The sequence below is a fragment of the Cervus elaphus genome, chromosome 14 (genome assembly GCF_910594005.1).
Source record: "Cervus elaphus chromosome 14, mCerEla1.1, whole genome shotgun sequence".
In the NCBI taxonomy this organism is placed as follows: domain Eukaryota; kingdom Metazoa; phylum Chordata; class Mammalia; order Artiodactyla; family Cervidae; genus Cervus; species Cervus elaphus.
Window position 1 is genome coordinate 65325615 of NC_057828.1, and position 19672 is coordinate 65345286.

A 19672-nucleotide genomic window follows, 5' to 3' on the forward strand; every position below is an offset into this window, starting at 1 on the left:
GGAAGGTATGTGACATGACTTTTTGTTTTAAAAATGTCACTCTTGAAGTGGTGTGATGAGTAGATTAGAAGACAGACTGGGAACAGAGAAACCATTAGGTGGCCTATTGCAATTGGTAACTAGTGGTGGAGCCTCAAACTGAGGAAATGGCAGCGGTGATGGAGGGGAGGGAGTGGAATCAAAGATAATTGGAAAAAAGAATCAACAGAAGCTGGATACAGAAGATACAGCTGGCACTCCACATCTTTGAATATGCCACATACTGGTAACTATTTACATAACATTTACATTGTATTTACAACTATTTACATAGCACTTACATTGTAGTTATTAGAAATCTAGAGATGATTAAAATATACAGGATACCCTATAGGTTTTATGCAAATTTATGCCATTTATTTAGAGACTGGTGAATCTCCATAGATTGGTATCTGGGAGGGTCCTGGGACCAATCCCCTATGGATACTAAGGGACAATTGCACTTGTGTTTGTTATTTAGTTCCTGTAACAAATCACCCCTAAATGTAACAGTTTAACATTGGAAACATTAACTCATGTTTCTGCCCCTTAGGAATCTAGGAGCAGCTTAACTGGGTGATTCTGGTACAAAGTCTTTGAAAAAATTGCAGTCAAGCCATTGGCTAGAGCTTTATTCCTCTCAAGGTTGAACCGGAGCTGAAGAACCCGCTTCTGGGTTCACTTACGCAGCTGGGCAGGCCTCTGTTCCTTGCTGGCTATTGGCCAGAGACTTCAGTTTCTCACGACACTATGGCAGCTTTCTTACTCCAGAAAGATCTGAGAGAGTGATCCGAAAGATAGAGATGGCACACAAGTGAGCCAAAACTCAAAACAGAAGCCACAGTCTTTTAAAGCAATCTCAGAAGTGGCTTACTATCCCATTCCGTGTGCTTTAGTCAAAAAGACCAATCCTAGTAACAGTGTAGGATGGGACTACATGGGCTATGTATGCCAGGAGGAAAGGGTCGTTGTTGGCCATATTGAAGGCTGCCTACTCCAATAATAAAAGAATCAGGATTGAGACCCGAGACTCCAAAGCCTGGGGGACGTTAAGGAGAGAGGTTCACCAAGCATTTACATACGACCTGAAGTTCAAAAGAAAGTTTGGATAGGAGATTGAGGTTTAGAGGATATTCACACATTGATGGTAGTTGAAAGCATGTAAGACAGTCCAGGCAGAGTGTATATAGAGTGCTGAGAACAGAACCTGGGCATGACTGGCATTCGGTGTGCTTACAGAGGGAGCTTCATAGGAGTCTGAGATGGAGGGATTGGCGACATGGGAGCAGAGCTGCGCTCGGAGGAACTCCAAAAGCCTCAAATGTGAGGGGTGGTGATGTTCAGAGAAGTTCAGAAGTCTCTTCGTCAGAGGAGAATGTTAAAGCTCAGAGGGAAATGGGCAGTTGGCAGATGTCACCAGTCCCCAAAGGACCAGGGTCTCTCAATCACCCCTGAAGTCATCTTGCAAGCGTGGCAAATCCTGGAACCTCAGAAGTTGGGTACCACGTGAGGTTCCATTCCCAGTCACCTCATCACTGAGCCCCAGGCTCAGGACACAGGCTCTCTAGGGCAGCTCAGAAGTAGCACAACTCACCATCGGCTGCCTGAGCTGCAGGGCAGGAGGCTGGAGCTGAAAGACCAGCATCCAATTCACCCCTGGTTCAAGGGAAGGGAAGATTAAACCTGGGCAGCTGAAGGACTTGCCCAGGCTAAGGACAGTGATGAGCTGATAAATGGTTAACAATTGACTCTGGCAGAAGATTGGGTGGGGAGGTGGGGGTGGGGGGGTTCATGGCTCAGGGGAGGCCCAGGCTTGTAGCATTTGCCTAATTCCATAGTCTAAATATTCTCACCATGGGATGAGGATCAAGATGACAGACTAAGAAGATACAGAGCTTACTTCCCTCCGCAAATGTTACCGAGTCCAGGCTCAGTCTGCTTGCTGCATGACAGGCCGATAATCAGGAGACAAGATGCTGAGGCAAGGCGTAGCAATTTTACTACTCAGTTTTCTCAGGCATCCGAGAAGGTGGCGGACTAGAGTCCAAGACATCTTATGGGGTCTGGATGCTAGCTTCTTTTATAGAACAGAGGAGAGAAGGTGAGGAAGTAAAGTAAAAAGGCGGTAAGTCTTGTGAAGTATCTCCTGGTTTGGTCAGCCTCCATTAGGGAAAGTGTTAATTCCTTTTTTTTCTGCAGCCATTCACAGGTGGACAGGGTCAGGATGTCTCCCTATAAGCTGAATAAAAAGGCACTTTAACATTCTGGCAAAGGGGCAGGTGTTCCCCGAGGCCATGATATACGCTTATAGCTTCAGGCAGCATCTTCTTAGTGATTATAGAAACCAAAGGGATGGAAAGCAAAGGTTAGAGTAAAAGAAACAGATCGAATGTGGAATCAGATTTTATTCTTCCCTGTTACTCAAAGGAGTCAAAAATACATCTACATGTGGAACAACTGTTATGGAAAACTAACTGAAAACTGGCAGAAGAACTAAACAACTAAGGCTGCAAGAAAGACTCCCATATAATTGAGAAGAAAAGCATGGAGTGGAGACCTGTGACCTTGGGAGGCGACAAGGGGAAAAGGGAAATCACACAGGTGGCCCTAGGGAGTGAGCCGGTGAAGCCACAGACTGGGCCTCCCAGTCCTGGGGTCCTCCCAGGAGAGACAAGCCCCTTTGGCTACTTGACTGACCACTGGGACAGATAAAGAAGCTGGGGAAGCCTAGATTCCATTCATGAGGAGTGTGCAGATATTGGTCTGCCATCAGACAGGGTGGAGAGAAGTCTGCCCTAGTGGTTGCTTCTTTGCTGCTCTCCCTCATCTGAGCTGGCTTCCCTGATTTTCAGGTGGTAAAGTGTTGGTCCTTGAACGGACCGGAACCTGGTGGTCCGGAGTCGATGATGAGAGAGTGAAAGAAGGAAAGAGGCTTATAGTCCCTGGGTTATGCAGCCAGCTTCCGCGCTTCAGGGAATCAGCCACAAATAGAGAGAGAAAGAAAGAAAGAAAGACACTGGGACCAAAGCTCTGATGGAGCAAAGGTGTTTTAATCAACATGGCGTGGGCATATATACTGTCTTACAAGGTAGTTATTCTCAGCAAAGATAAAGATTAAAATTCCAGACTTACAAAACACAAGGCATCCCTATTAAAGAGAGAGGAGGGTACTTATCACCATAATGAGAAACTAACAAAGGAAATGCCTGGATTCCTCAGCTCCGGGAAAAGGTGTGCCTCTCCTCTTAATTCCTGAATATTCAGGAATTAATAAGGGCCAGAGGATTCCTGACAGTAAAGAATCCACCTGCCAATGTATCAGACCAGGGTTTGGTCCGTGGGTTTGATCCATCAGGAAGATCCCCTGGAGGAGGAAATGCAATTCACTCCAGTATTCTTGCCTGGAGAATTCCATGGACAGAGGAACCTGGCAGGCTACAGCTCATGGGGTTGCAAAGAGTCGGACATGACTGAGCAATTAACACTAGTCTGAGCTAAGAGAACACCCCAGCCCTACATACTCCACAGCACAGCTTGGCAATGAACCTAGTACCCCGAGACCTGGGAAAGACTTGATCTAAAGATGCAGAGGCAATGCAGGGGCCTGGGGTGGGTCTAGGTGGGGCAGCAGTGGCCATTGTTGGCACTCACTCAAATGGTGCCACTGAAGCCCAACCAGATTTCTGATAGCACGGTCACTTAAACCACCGTGACCCCTGGTCACGAGCTGGCGAATGCTCTGGCCCCACTCACTCCATACCACAGCATTGCATTAGATGTGGGATGGCCATAACAGGGGATAAGACATGACTCTGGGCTGCTTCTGAGCAGAGCCACAGATGCCTACACAGGCAGCGCACACAAGCCTGTCTTACTTCACCACTCCCCTCCTTTGAAGCAAAGGCTCCAGTGTGGGGAGAGGTAAAGATATACACACTTAGAGCCTTCCCTCATAGCTCAGATGGTAAAGAATCCATCTGCAACGCAGGAGACCCCGGTTTGATTCTTGGGTTGGGAAGATCCCCTGGAGAAGGGCTAGACTACCTACTCTAGTATTCTTGGGCTTCCCTTGTGGCTCAACTGGTAAAGAATCCGCCTGCAACATGGGGGACCTGGGTTTGATCCCTGGGTTGGGAAGATCCCCTGGAGAAGGGAAAGGCTACCTACTCCAGTATTCTTGGGCTTCCCTTGTGGCTAGCTGGTAAAGAATCTGCCTCCAACGCGGGAGACCTGGGTTCAGTCCCTGAGTTGGGAAGATCCCCTGGAGAAGGAAAGGCTACCCACTCCAGTACTCTGGCCTAGAGAATTCCATGGACTGTATAGTCCACGGGGTCACAAAGAGTCGGAGGTGACTGAGTGACTTTCACTTCACTTCAATTAAAAAACTTCAAAGATATACACTTAAAGGGAACAAAGCCAGACTGAGTCCAATCCCCAGGGCTTTGGCTCAAGCAGCTCAGAGGCAGACCAGTGACAGTGTGGTGACAGCCGCTGTGCAGAGCGAAAGTCCCACCTCACACCCTGCACAGGCTCTAGCTACTTCAGCACCAGCCATGACCCCCTGATAAGGTGATGATGGCAGGCCCACCCTGAGAAAAGACATCGCTGCTGGCACATCAAATCCAGCACTCACATCAAAGACACTGGGCACACAGTTTATATCGGATACTCCCACATACAAACACCTATTCAAGACCACAAGATAACTGTTTCACCTAAATTTATAGACACAGAGAAATGTAAGTAAAATGAAAAGACAGGAACCACTCTCAATTGAAAAAACAGGAGACAATCTCTGAGAAAATAATGAAAGATATATGTAATCCATCTACCAGGCTATGAGTTCAAAACATTGGTAATAAAAATGCTGTGTTTTTTATCTACAAGAAAACACCTGTAATTCATTTATGCTAGTTTGGTTTCCCTTATCACAAAATAAACAAAACAAAACAAAACCCTGCTGGTTTAAGTACCCTTGTAATGCAAGTTCGTGTGCCTGACAGTGAGGCCAAATAAACTGTTGTTTGCAGCAGAGAAAGGTTTACTGCAAAGCCATTCAAGGACACAGGAAGCCTATGCCTTAAAAGCCCTGAGCTCCCCAAAGGGTTTCCGCAAAGCACTTTTAAAAACCAGATGGGAGGGGGTGGTCTGCGATCAGCTTGTCACAATTCTCTGATTGGCTGAAGGTGAGGGTGGTGTCACAGGGGTTTAAAAAAATTGGTCCTTAGGCTCCAACTGACTCACGGTCATAATATCTTCCATTTGCTGGAGAGGGGAGGTTTTTTACGTCTGCAAAATAACTCAGGAAATGTGCATCAAACAGTATTGTCTAGATACTTCAGAGAGAAGCTTTGGGGGAAGATTTGGGGGAAGGCCTGTCCCAGGAAGCTCCCATGGCTCCAGCTCGGTTACACCCTGAAAGGGATAAAGAAACAAAAGATTAAGGTGTTTTCCTGAATGGTTTTGTTTTTAGTTGAAGACAGCAAACCCATGAGGAAAATAAGATTGAATAAATGCTGTGTTATTCTAATCATAGGAGAAATACAGTTTTAAAGTGATTAATCACAGTGAGCTAGAAGAATTAGGAAAAAACTTAGTGAAAGAGGTGAAAAATAAGGATGGTAGGTATGATGGGGTCAGATAATTGATTAGTCTGGATTCTCTGGAACAATCCCAACTTTAAATACTTTGTACTACTGACTCTGTGGGAAGCACTAGAGTTCAAAAATTTAAGTGACTACTACAGTAGTTAAGAATACAAATTATTCCAAAGACTGAAGACAAAAGGATATCCAATTTGAGCAAAAACCACCTTACAGTTTTTAATCTATTCATTTTAGTGAGTATGTGATATGTACCGCAGTGGTAGCAGGGGAAAACCAGTTCTGACTCCACTCTGGAACTATCTGACTTGCTTTTAGTTGCTTTTGATATTATAATCATACATAATGGCCTGCCTCAGAGAATCCTGCCCCTCTGCCTGTTAAAGTGTCTTTGTTCAGAACCCTGTCCAGCTGTAGATGGCAGGAAGGAAGAAATTAACACATCCCTGTCTGAAGCTTCTCTTTCTAGGAGATAGTTGCAAGATTAATGGCCTTTCTCCTTTGTTTCTTCACCTCCCCCAATCGTGAGTCATTTGACACACAGGAGACATTCCTCTTAAGAGTATTTGAATCACTACAGCAGCATCTGTTGAACACCTATTGTATGTCAGGAACACACAACAAGCCCACTTCACATGGAGCCTCATTTAACTACCCTAACAAGCCTCTGAGGTCTTCCCTGGAGGCTCACCAGGCAAAGAACTCACCTGGCAATGCAGGAGACCGGTTCCGTCCCCGGGTCGGGAGAAGGAAATGCAACCCACTCCAGTATTATGGCCTGGGAAATCCCATGGACAGAGGAGCTTGGCGGGCTACCGTCCAAGGCATCGCAGAGTCCGACACGACTTAGGAACTATAACAAAAACCCTATAAAGTTACCACCTAACATTTCAGTTCTGTCTTGGAAGGGCACCTCATCTACCACAGGTCCCTATGACAAAAGCTGCAAAACATTTTAATGCATTAAAATGCTACGGGGCCCCCCAAGTTCCCCCAAACGATCAAACAGGAGGTGGCTCTGCTACAGAAGCAAGCCAGGCTAGGACTGCGGGCGCCATTGGCGGACCCATCTCCCAGGCGACCAGAAGCTAACGGCCGCTACGTAGCCGCAGCCCCGCCCCTCCCTCGCGGCGCCCTGGGCCGCCCCAAGCCCCCAGCTCGCTTTCTGCGCAGGCGCAGAGCGCTGGCTCCGCCCCCTGGCGCCGAGATCGCAGCCATTTCGCAGCCGCTTTCTTGCAAGTTGCGGTTCGCTCGTCCGGTTTCCGTCGCTAAAGGCCGGTGCTACGGACGGTCCTAAGAGGGCTGTGCTCTCGGGCACCAGGAAAGCGGACGAAGGTAAGGGGAAGACGGCCTTGTGGTTCTCGTTGGGCCGGCGTGAGCCCCGCGGCTCTGCAGCCGGGCTTTGTTCGCTGGCGCGGGCGGTGGCGGATTAGGGTGGGGGTGGGGAGCCGCCCCCCAGGGTTCCCGGATTGCGGGCTGCGCGCTGCCCGCCGCGCTGCGCTTGCGCTGCAGGTGGGGTCGCGGGGGGCGGGGGCCGAGTTGTTGCCCTGGTTGTTCTCGCAGCCATTCTCGGCCGGGTCTGCGGAACAGCCAGGCCGCACTTCCTCCTTCGGCCTAGCGCGGCGGCGCGGCTCTCGCCGCAGAGGAAAAGGCGGGGGTGGGTGGGGGCGTTGAGTCGTCCTGTGGGGTTGAGCCCGCCGAGGCGCCACGCTCGCCTTAGGGCCCTTCGGTCGTTGAAGCCGCACAGAACGGGCTGTTGTCTCGGGGGCACTGTCCTGCGGCCGCTGTAGACAGAGTAAAGGGGTGAGGCAGCGTCCCGGCCCTTCCTCTCCAGAGATTGTGGTGGGGGTGGGGAGGCAGTCGGAAAACCGGCGTCTGCAGTTTTCCGTAAAGAGGTCGCGAGGAATTAGTGTCAAGGGAGAGAGCCGCTTGAGATCGGGTGGCGAGGGCAGGCGTCCGGGAGGAGGTAGACCTTTGAACTGTCGGCCGTGGGGCGGAGGATGCGTCAGCGACGGAGGAGGGGGCAGAACCGCAGAGGCCGAAGGGAGTAGTGTTAACGGGCAGGCGTTGGAAACTGAAAGAAGGCCATGTGACTGGAGTGTGGTGAGAATTTTAAGAGAAGCAAGGATTCGGGGGTAGCTAAAGTGGAGGAATCGTTGAGGACGTCATTCCCGGACTCCGGGTGTGCAGAGTGGTAGCAGGGAGATGGGACAGCTGCCTTGGAGGCCGAAGTGGGCAGTAGATGAGCAGTGGATCCGGACTACCTGGCTGGAAATTCTGGGTCCCCAAGGTAGGCGCTCTGTCTCTTGGGGCAGGTTATTCTTGACTTAGTTTACTCAGCTGTAAAAAGGGAATAATAATAATGCTTTTCTGCACAGTGTTAAGGTTAAGTAAAATAGTTCACATAGGTGCTCCTTTAAGGATACCGACTGGCACACAACGGGGGATAGCTCTAGAGGATCTTCAGGGACTGGGTAGATCCCAATTACCGTGAGTAACTTGGTGGATGGTGGTGCCATTTGGGGAGATGGGAAAACTGGGTTTGGGGGGAAGAACAGATTTGGGGAAGAAATTTAAAGTTGTTTTGACTGAGTATGCCAAGGTAGCATCCAAATGGGTCTGTTAGATGAACTTGGTTTTGGAGGTTAAAAAGACTATGAAGTTATAGTATATATTTGGTTATCATTAGGATATGGTTGGTGTTTAATATTACGGAGCTAGATGAGACTGCCGAGGGAAGAAGGAATTTGATAATGTAGTCCTTCGTATTTCATGTTACTCGTTCACCTTGAGGGTTTGTTTCTTAAGTTAATTATTCATGATTGGAATTTGTAGATAGATATTCTTAGTTTTCCACAGCTTTTCGTTAATAGGGTGTCTCCAGGTGTCTCCTTAGTTGGCAGACAAAGGCCCGCATCATCAAGGCTTGGTTTTTCCGATGGTCAATTGCAGACGTGAGAGTTGGATCCTAAAGAAGGGTGTGGGTGTTTGTGGTGTGTGAGTGTGTGTTAGTCATATCCAACTCCTCTTTGTGACCCAATCGACTGTAGCCCACCAGGCTCCTCTGTCCATGGAATTCTCCAGGCAAGAATACTAGAGAGGATTGCCATATCCTTCTTCAGGGGATCTTGCCCACCCAGGGCTTGAACCCTGGTCTCCTGCATTACGGGCAGCTTCTTTACCGTCAGAGCCCCAAGGAATTGATGCTTTCAGATTGTGGTGCTGGAGAAGACTCTTAAGAGTCCCTAGGAGTGCAAGGAGATCAAACTGCATCCTAAAGGAAATCAAGTATGAATATTTATTGGAAGGGCTGAAGTTGAAGCTCCAGTACTTTGGCCATCTGATGCTAAGAGCTGACTCATTGGAAAAGACCCCGATGCTGGAAAAGATTAAAGGCAAAAGAAGGGGGCTGCGGAGGATGACATGGTTGGATGGCATCACCGACTCAATGGATTTGAGTTTGAGCAAATTCCAGGAGATAGTGGAGGACTGTCTGCCTGGTGTGCTGCAGTCTGTTGGGTCAAAAAGAGTCCGACATGACTTAGCAACTGAACAACAGGGTGACTGTGACTACAAATTAAACTTTATACTAGGTCCAATTTGATGACACAACTTAGGTGCTAACAAAATACACTGAACATTATCAGAAGACAGGCTTAATGCTTGAAGTGGGGTTTCTTCTCGCATCACAGCAAAAATTGAATTTGTGGTATATTTTCTCTGGTTCTAAATTTAGTCTCAGATACTTAGCTAGTAATTTAAATTCAGATTTTAGACTTAGGCTAAATATCTTTTGCTATCTTATAGGGGGAGTAGAGGGAGAATGCTAACAAGTGCAATATGTTGTACTTCAAGAAGATGTAATATTGTCAAATTTTAATGAATATCAAGGCCTAAAGATTTGGTATAAAATATTTAGGTTCATTATTTTTAGTGTAAGTACTGATTAATTTATGTATTTGGACTTACTAACAATATATTGCCTACAGCTTTGAGGACAGTCTGCTAAGAGACCATGTATATCTCCCATTGTTGTGAGGATTAGACAAAACACATAAAGTGCCCCTTGTAAAAAGGAGATTACATAAAATGTCTTTTAAGAAGAGGTAAAAATCACATGTAGTTACCTAAAGATAACCATTTGGGGGGATAGTTCTTTTCCAGTCTTGATTTATTTATGCATACTTTCGTGTAGTACAAATTATACTTAGTATTCTGCTTTTTTTTTCTTTTAACAAAATGTGGTAGACTTTCCAATTTCATCATTAAAATTTCTTAATAGTCTATGTTAATAGCAGCATGATAGAATATCCTGTGCTTAACATAGATTTTCAGTAAATTTCAGCCATTGGGTATTTCCAGATTGGTAATTTCCACAGTTTACTCTTATAAATAATGCTGTTTCTAACTAACTTGTTTCTTAGGTCTTAAGAAGACACTTGAATCATGGGTGATGTTAAAAATTTTCTGTATGCCTGGTGTGGCAAAAGGAAGATGACCCCAGCATATGAAATCAGAGCAGTGGGGAACAAAAACAGACAGAAATTCATGTGCGAGGTATTTAAAAAAAATACAGCTTACATTTATGTGACTTTGAGGCTTATTTTTAATTGTTTATTATTATTAAATAATAATTAATATTAATAATTATTAAAATAATTATCTTAATAATTTATAATTATTTTTAATAATTTAAAAGAATAATGTTTTCTGTTTGGAAATGTTAATGTGTTGTACATTGGGATAGGTCCTTTATTGTGACTTGCCTGCTATTTCTGTCTCATTCTAAATCATTTTCAAGTGATGTGAAATCAATCTTTTTTTTTTTTTTTTTAATCAATCATTTTAAAAAAACTTTGGGCGGCACCACACAGCTTAGGGGAATCTCAGTTCCCTGAGCAGGGGTGGAAGCGATGCCACCTGCCGTGATGGCACGAGTCCTAACCAGGGGACAGCCAGGGAGTTCCCTGGGCATTACTTTTAAAACAACCTGGTAGAACAATGTGTTTTTCACACTTTATGCACTACCAGTAGTGCAGATTAGAAAAATTGGACTGTCTTAGTAGGTGCGTTCTCGTCAGAGTGCTTTAAAATAAATACAGGTAGTTTATTCTTTGGTCTTGTGAAATCAGATTTTAATGTGGGACTTAATGTTGCATGAGAAGAGATTATCTGAGCCACATAAGTTAGCATTCTTGTTTTTGGATTAGTTTATCACTGGACAGTATGAATTGCCATTTTTTTTATAAGATAGCCTGTGAATTCTCTTAAGTGTGTTATTTTCACTATGTTTATAAAGTATATCTCCAGTAATTAACTGTAATCCCTTAATGGTGTAGTGAAGTATGAATTTTTTAAATCCCCAAATTACCCAGGTCACTCTTATTTTTTTCTTGAAGGTTCGAGTGGAAGGATATAATTACACTGGCATGGGTAATTCCACCAATAAAAAAGATGCACAGAGCAATGCTGCCAGAGACTTTGTTAACTATTTGGTTCGAATAAATGAACTAAAGAGTGAAGAAGTCCCAGCTATTGGGGTAAGTATGGCCAAGCACTTGAGACATAAGGTTATGCTAATCCAGTATGTATGGAGGCGCAGCATGATAGTTTTTCGGTGTTGTTTTCAAATAGTATGTTAATGTGTTCCTTAGTGAACCTTGGGAGTGATGTATTTTCTCAGAAAACTGGGATAATTTTCTAAAGATTTGGATCTCGTTTTCGTTATATACCTGTCTTGGGGATTCCCTTGAGTCTGTATGTCTTAGGGTTTTACACATTGTCTTCATTCAAAACGGATTTTTCAGAGCCTGTTGTTTTCTGTGTACTTCAAAAATAACATTTTAAACAATGTAAAAATCAGTAACATTTTAAGATACATTTGCTCCCATTGACATTTTCTTAGCAGAGTTAAAGTAGTATTTAGTACAGTAGAATATCATTCTTGTGTTTTTGATAATGTAATTATTTTTAATTATATTGTGTGTGTGCAGCAAAAGTTACGAAAAAATAAACTCTTAACTAAAAAGTGAAAGTTTGAATTTTCACAAGAATAGTGGTACTGCTGATGTTTTTTAAAAACATTAAAAAAAATCACATGATTTAAGCAGATGCCTTAGGTGTTACATGAAAGATCCAGTTTTTATAAAACCTTTAGGAATAATATATTAATTTCAGCACCTTTCAATGGGTTTTTGTATTCTGACTTGCTTATAAAAGTAAAAATACATGTTTTTTACCTTTCCATTGCATTTACCCAGGAATTGAATTTACTATCTAGTATGGTGTACCACTATATAATTACAAGATTTTTAATTAGATTGGTTGAACCATCTGTAAAATGAAGAGATTGGACAAGACGACCTTGATTCTTTTTCAAATATTTGACCCATTGGCCTCTGTTCCCTGTGTTATGACCTGTTCTAGTTGTGTGTGTGTTTTTTTTTAAGCCTCTTCCTAGGTCTGTTGGTGGCAAACTCTTTCGTTTCTTTTATGTAAAAATGTTTTTATTTTACCTTGAATAGAAGAAAATGCAATTCTGAGGTGCCGGTTTTCTTTCAGCACTTCAAAGATCATGTTGCACTGTTGTCTTCCATTGTTGTCTGATGAGAAGTGGGCAAGTAATCAAATCATTTCCGCCTATATGTGTTTTTTTTGGTTGCTTTTTTCCTTTGGTTTCCAGTAGCTTGGCTATGATGTAACTAGACATGGTTTTCTTTGTATTCATCCTGCTTGGAGTTTGCTAAAATTCTTGAATCTGTAAATTTATGTCTTTCATCAAATATGGGAAACTTTTGGCTATTGTTGGGTTTTGTTTTGTTTTTTTCTCAAACATTTCTTAATTTTTTCTTCTTTTTCTGGGACTTTCATGTTGACATATGAGAAACCTTTTGAAACTATTTTGGAGGTCCTGGACAGTCTTTTTCTCCTCCTTTCTCTAATTTTCAGATTAGATGATTTCATGTATATGTTGAAGATAATCAGTATCTTCAAGTTCACTGATTGCTTTCACTGTTGGTTCCATTTTGCTCTTAAGTCTGTCAGTTTTTTTTTTTCCCAGATACTATCTTTTTTTTTTTCCCTAAGTTTATTGCTTTTTATTTTTTAAACAGGTTTTGTTTTTCTGGTGGCATTTCTTTTCATTCATTGTAAGCATACATTCATGATATGACTGAATTTCTTTTATGTCATTTAGCATAGCTACAATAGCTGCAATTAAAATTCTTAACTGCTAATTCGAACATTGGGGCCATCTCAGGGTTGGACTCTGTTGATTGTGCTTTTGAGATTTTTCCTCTTGGTATGTCAAATGATTTTGCATCATATCCTGGGCATTGTGACTGTTACGTTTTGGAGACTAAATGATGTTAGTCCTCCAAAGAGTATTTACTTTGTCATTGTGTTGTCCAGCAGTCAACTTAGATGGACTCAAGCGCCAGCACTATCTTTTGAGTGATAGTTCCAATCTCACTTAAGTTTTCTGATCCTGTGCTAGGAGGCTTGAAATCTCTCCTGCGTATATATAGTTTAAAGCTTAGCCAGATATTTGGGGAAAGTTTGTACACAGAGTTTGGGATTCCTGTTTGTTTCCTTTCCAAGATTTCTCACTTTCCAGCAGCTTTGGTTTCGCCAAATTCTTATCCTTTGATACTTCCGACCAGAAAGACTGAATTTTCTATTGAGTTTTAGCTGTCTCAGATGGTCTTCCCTAGTAATAAAAGGCATAATAACTGGAATTATACTTTCTATTTTTTGCTTTCTCATTTCAAGTTCCTTCTAGACTTTGCCAGATTTTGTTCACTTTTTAGTGCCTGTGTATAGCTGAGGGGAGTTTTAGGGTTTTTGTTTTTCTGGAGTTTATGTTAGCTGCAGGAGTCAGTGTAGTAGGAGCTACCGGGCCCTACCAGAAATAGCATCCTATTTTCAATTTTTTGTTGTTAGCATTGTAACACATTCAGATCTTTTCCATTAAGGCTCCAACTATGCATTTTCTGCTTTCTCCCTCACTTCCACACTGGCCTTCTTGCAATTCCTCAAGTTAGGCTAGCGCCTTTTCCATCTCAAGACTTTTGTACTTGACTATTCTTTCTGCCTAGAGTGCTCTTTCCCAGCCATTGAAAGTTGGAAATCTCTTGTTAATTACAAATTGAAAATTATAAATCTGCTGTTAGCCTGGTGTTCTATCTCCTTTCACTATTTGATTTTTCTCCATAGCACTTACTAACTTCTAGCCTGGTGTTTCTTAACTGGGAGTGATCTTGTCCCCCAGGAATGTTAGGCAGTATGTGGAGACATTTTCATTACAACTGGAAGGGGATGGTGGTCTTATTGACATCTCATGGGTAGAGGCCAGGGTTGCTGCTAGACATCATACAATATACAGGAGAAAGCTTCCTGAAACAAAGAATCACCCAACCCAAAATGTCATTTATACTGTAATTGAGGACCCCTCTTTTAACCTATTTTTTGCCCCTAGATCCTCATACTATAGTTCATGAGAGCAGGGGGGTGGGGGGGTGGTTCCTGTGTTTAATTTGTTGCTGTCTCCCTAGTATCTAGAATAGTTCTGGTCCATATAATAGGCACTTAATATTTTTTGGTTAGATGAATGAGGGATGAACTTGGAAAAATATTATATCACAAGCCAATCTTTCCCATACCATCTATATTTTACCTCCCCATCCTCACCAAACCCTGTGTCACTTCACTTGCCCTTTCATGCAACAGAATGTACTTGCCAAAAAATGACTTATTTCTAAATGCCAGGGATACTTAAAACTTTTCTTTATTGTGGAAAATGTCAGATGTGTGTCAAAGTAAGACTAGGAATAATACCATAAACCCCTGTGTTGCAGCACTTTTCACCATGACCAGTCATGATTCATCTCTTAATTTCTATCTGCCTTCTTCCTTTTGGATTATTTTTTGACAAATAATTAAAAAACCAAACATCCTGTCATTCATCTGTTACTATTTCAGTTTGTATTTCTAAAAGGTAATCCTTTTAAAAAACATAGCAATTCCATTATCAAACCTAAAAAAAATTGTTTCTTAACATCCCCAAACACCCAGTCAGTACTCAGATTTTCCTGATTGTTCCATGAGTCCATTTTTAGTAGTTTATTTAAATTATGTTCCGAATGTTGTCTGTGTGCTACAGTTGATTGATGTCTGGTGTTCCCATCAGTAGATCCTCTCTCCCTCCCCCTTTCTCTCAATTTTTCTTTGGAATTTGTTAAAGAAAGCATCTTGTTTATTTTTTAGTTTCTCACACTTCAGATCTTGCAGATACAGCCCCCAGGTATCATAAAGGATTTCTGTGTTCCTCTGTTTCCTGTAATTGGTGGTTAGAGACTTGATCAGATTCCAGTTTGATTGGAGTAGAGGGGCAGGCACAGGAAAGATGAAGTCTATTCTCCCATCAGGAGGAGGCGCGTGATGGGGCGTTAGCAGCCATTGATATCACTGTGGATTTAATTCTTCAGTAAATTTCTTTGATTTTTTTAGTTCAAATACTTTTATAACAAGAAACCGCCTTAAAAAAAAAACAGAACCTCTCTTTATCAATAATTTAGTTATTCTGAGGTATAATTTATGCATAAAATGTTAAGATAAATGTTTGATTCTTTCCCTTTAACAGTTAAGTTTGTCCCTAGTATCTTCTGCTGCTTGCTAAGTCACTTCAGTCATGTCCGACTCTGTGATCCCCTAGACAGCAGCCCACCAGGCTCCCCCGTCCCTGGGATTCTCCAGGCAAGAACACTGGAGTGGGTTGCCATTTCCTTCTCCAATGTGTGAAAGTGAAGTTGCTCAGTCGTGTCCGACTCTTAGTGACCCCATGGACCGCAGCCTACCAGGCTCCTCCATCCATGGGATTTTCCAGGCAAGAGTACTGGAGTGGGGTGCCATTGCCTTCTCCTCAATTAGGTATTATTCCCAGAATTGTTATGAACTCATTGATTCAAATATGTAACATGTTAATACATTCATTAATCTTTTTGTTGCTGTGTAAGTTAGCTAGTAGGATCTTCTTCAGATTGATTTTTCAGTGTGTTTAACCTTACCCTTACTCTGATCACTTTCTTGCTTTGTGGTGTATCATATGTTTGACTCAACTTGAATTTTACTATTACAGATGTGGAATCAGCCATTTGTTAAGATCCCTGGTTCTATTTACTGGGGGATGGTGTTTAGAGACCACAAATTGAGTGCCAAGAGTTATTACTACTAAATTGGTCATTGTTTTAGCCTTTCCAGTATACAAAGCTTGGGAAAATTTTTTCCAAGACAAGGTATATTTTGAGTTCAACCTAATGCTTCCAGTTTAAATTCAGAATGGCAGAGCTTTTTGTTCACCCTTTGTGTGCATCTGTCTGTCTATTATCCCCTCAAACCAAAACTGTGTTTCCTTGCAGTGCCCTAACATAATTACTCTCTTGCTTTATTCACCAATACATGTACAACAGTCTCATGCTGTAAATTCCAGTACTATTATCAATAATGCAATTACTGAAAAATTTAAGTTTTTGCAGTTCTTTTCATATTTAGGGTATATCCTACTTGGTGGTGTTTAGTCACTAAGTCATATCTGACTCTTTGCAACCCCATGGACTGTAGCCCATCAGACTCTTCTGTCCATGGGATTTCCCAGGCAAGCATTCTGGAGTGGGTTGCTATTTCCTTCTCCAGGGGATCTTAACAACTCAGGGATCAGACCACATCTCCTGCCTGGCAGGCGGATTCTATACTGCTGAGCCACCTGGGAAGAAGCCCCCATATCCTACTGCAGACTTACAAATGACTGCACTTTCACGTTAAATAATTCCTCTTTGTGATCATACTGTCATCTCTATCCTCTGGTTTGTTTTCATTTTGCTTTAACTTTTAGGGATCATCTTTGTAAAACTGGACAATTACATTAAATAGTTGCATAATTTTGTTAAATTAATGAAACAAGTGTATTTAGAAAAGTCTGACTTCTGTCCCTGCCTCCTCCATCTGTTTTCCTGTTGGGTTTTTGTTTTTTAGTTATTAGTCAGCCTTCTTTTTTCTAACTGTAAGCCAAAAAATGATGTATATTAATATTCCTTACCCCAGCTCTTTATTTTACTAACAGTATCTTGTGTACACTTTTCTTTTTCTTTACTTACCTGCTTTTCACTTCAATAGTACCATAGTTTATTCAGCTAACCTCTACTGACGGATTTTTGTGCTTTTTACTGTTACTTAGAATGCTAAAATGAATAGTCTATGTATTATGCATGTGTATGCATATAAATTTTTGTATTTCTGCTAATCTGTCTTGGGCAGAGATTCGTTGAAATTGAATTGCTGGATCAAAGGATATTGCATATGTGCTTTTGCAGGCTGTTACATTTTCTTTATCTAGGCAGGTTTCCGTAGTGTAGTGGTTATCACGTTCGCCTAACATTTTCTTTCTTTGTAGGATAAGAGTTGAATTATTTTGCATTTCAGTCATTTCCAGTGATTCTCAACAGGGGCAGTTTTGGCATGTCCCCCCAGCCCCCATTGCATTTTTGACTAAGAACAGGGGGAGGGTTGCTACTGGCATCTCGTTGGTAGTCCAGGGATATTGCTAGACATCCTGTGATCAAAGCATCATTCCCACTTTGGCCCAGCTGGTTCATTCTTACTGGAGCTGTTAGTAATTGCCCTCCACTCTTCCCCAGTAGTATATTGGACACCTTCCATCCTGGGGGGCTCATCCTTCAGGGTCATATCTTTCTGCCTTTTCATACTGTTTATGGGATTCTCCAGACAAGAATACTGGAGTGGGTTGCCATTTCCTCCGGTGGACCACATTTTGTCAGAACTCTTCACTATGACCTGTGCATCTTGGATGGCCTTGCACAGCATGGCTCATAGCTTTATTGGGTTATGCAAAAAGGTAAATGATCTATATAGCATAAAGTGATCCCAGTTTTTGTGTGAAAATTATATTCATCTACATAATTATGTAATCTCCAGAGAGAAAATTGCGGATATTTTTACTACCCTTACCTTTTCTGCCTGAAATGAGAACATAATAGTTTTATAATACTGAAAGCAACAATATTAATATTATGAGGAAAAGAGGGGGCCTCTTCCAAGTTTTAAAGAAGGTCTCTGAAGGCAAATTTACTGACCTTCCCTTGACTTTTCCTCTTGCAGGTAGCACCCCCTCCACCCTCAGCTACTGATTCATCTGATACCACAGCAGATGACGGAGGTTTACCAGCAACCCTGGGAGGACCTCTTCCTCCACATCTGGCTCTCCAGGCAGGTAAGGACTTGAATGTGTGCACATGACTGAGAATAAGATACACAGTCTTGCACAGTCATCATCTTTTTCTCACTTGGACAGATAGAAATAACTATTCTGAACTCCTAATGTGGAGAGAACCCAAGATCTTCATAAGTTTGCAGCTGCCACCGGGTTATTTAATCTCTTATAAAGTGGTACAGCTCAATTCCTTTCTGTCATTAGATTTTGATCTCTGGGTAGATTTTGCACAGGCTAGAATATTTGGTTAAGGGGGTTTTATTTACTGCCCTTTCTTGTTTTTAACTTGATTCCTGCCAAATATTGTAGGCTTGTTTGTTTGTCATAAGGGTCCCAGTCACTGCTGAATTCTGTATATATCAAAACTTCCATTAGTGTGTCAACTGTAGGGTCAATTACCTGGAATATTTGTCAAATTACCTATGTCTCAGATCCAGTGTTTATGAAACAAGGATAACAATGTTTACTTACAAGATTATTTGAGTAAACTTTTTAAAAGTATCAATAAACAGTTTTAGGCAATATTAACTACAATTTTTACTCTGGTTTCTCATTAAAATTCATCACTTTTTAACACCTTAACTTCTTATTTCCATCTCTAGCACTAGCATGTAGCTTTCTTACAGGGTCATATCTAGCGAAGAAACAGTTACCATTTAATCAGTTATTACATATGTAACAACTTAAAACAGCTACATGATAATGTATGCCAGGTTATCAGTCACTTTTTTTTTTTTTATCAGTCACTTATGATCATTACTAGCAGCACCCCACTGCATACCATCTTTGCAGTTAGTAATTTAGACCTGTATTCAGTGAGGTAACACTTTGTAAGTAAGTGAGAAATTTCAGGTCCGTTTCTAATAATAGAGCTCTGAAGTCTAAATTAGGAGTAGTTTTTAAAATTATTCAGGTTATTTGTACAATTTGATTCATTAAAAGAACATCATTTTCTTTCCATAATAGAAAATAATTCTGGAGGTGGGGGCTCTGGCTATGTGCCCACCTGGGATCGAGGTGCCAACTTGAAGGATTATTACTCAAGAAAAGAAGAACAGGAAGTCCAAGCGGTAAGGCTGTAAACCTGTGTCACATCTGCTAGAATGTGATTTAGGACTTGGTTCATGGCACGGTTTAAAATATTTGCAACTTTATAATTTAATGATTGTTTTAATTAATTATTTGAGACTGGTAGTTCACGCAAAACACCGACAACCTAAGCTTCCTGTTAATTCTGTTCAGTAGAATTGCCTATGAAATAAAACTTGTTTTTCCCTGGTATTAATAAAATGTCTCTTCATCTGCTTTGTAGGAAATTTAGTTGCCTCAATAAACCTCATTTCTTGAGCACTTGCAGTAAAAGTGCTTTGATAAGGCAGCTTACTTTTCTAACTTGATAGATCGATACTTTATTTTTTTGGCCGGATAGATAGATAGATACCTTATTTTTTTGGCTGTGTGTGCAGCATGCAGAATCTTAATTCCCTAACCAAGGATCAAACTCATGCCTCTTGTGGTGTGGAGTCTTAACCACTGGACCACCAGTGAAAATCTTTTCACTTTGTTCATTTAAAGTTTTCAGTTCAGTTCAGTTGCTCAGTCGTGTCCAACTCTTTGTGACCCCATGAATCACAGCACTCCAGGCCTCCCCGTCCATCACCAACTCCCGGAGTTTACTCAGACTCAGGCCCATCGAGTCGGTGATGCCATCCAGCCATCTCATCCTCTGTCGTCCCCTTCTCCTCCTGCCCCCAATCCCTCCAAGCAT

General features: G+C 42.1%; 1 protein-coding gene across 1 annotated transcript in view; it reads left to right on the plus strand.

The window, feature by feature from the left end:
- The first annotated feature begins 6811 nt into the window (after window positions 1–6811).
- Window positions 6812–19672, plus strand: part of DHX9 (DExH-box helicase 9) — a 43610-nt gene continuing 30749 nt past the window's right edge. The window contains exons 1-5 of the mRNA XM_043923136.1: window positions 6812–6956; window positions 10046–10178; window positions 11021–11161; window positions 17793–17904; window positions 18871–18974. Of these exons, the coding sequence (XP_043779071.1) occupies window positions 10068–10178; window positions 11021–11161; window positions 17793–17904; window positions 18871–18974 (468 nt within the window). The 5' untranslated portion in view covers window positions 6812–6956; window positions 10046–10067. The remainder of the gene's footprint in view (window positions 6957–10045; window positions 10179–11020; window positions 11162–17792; window positions 17905–18870; window positions 18975–19672) is intronic.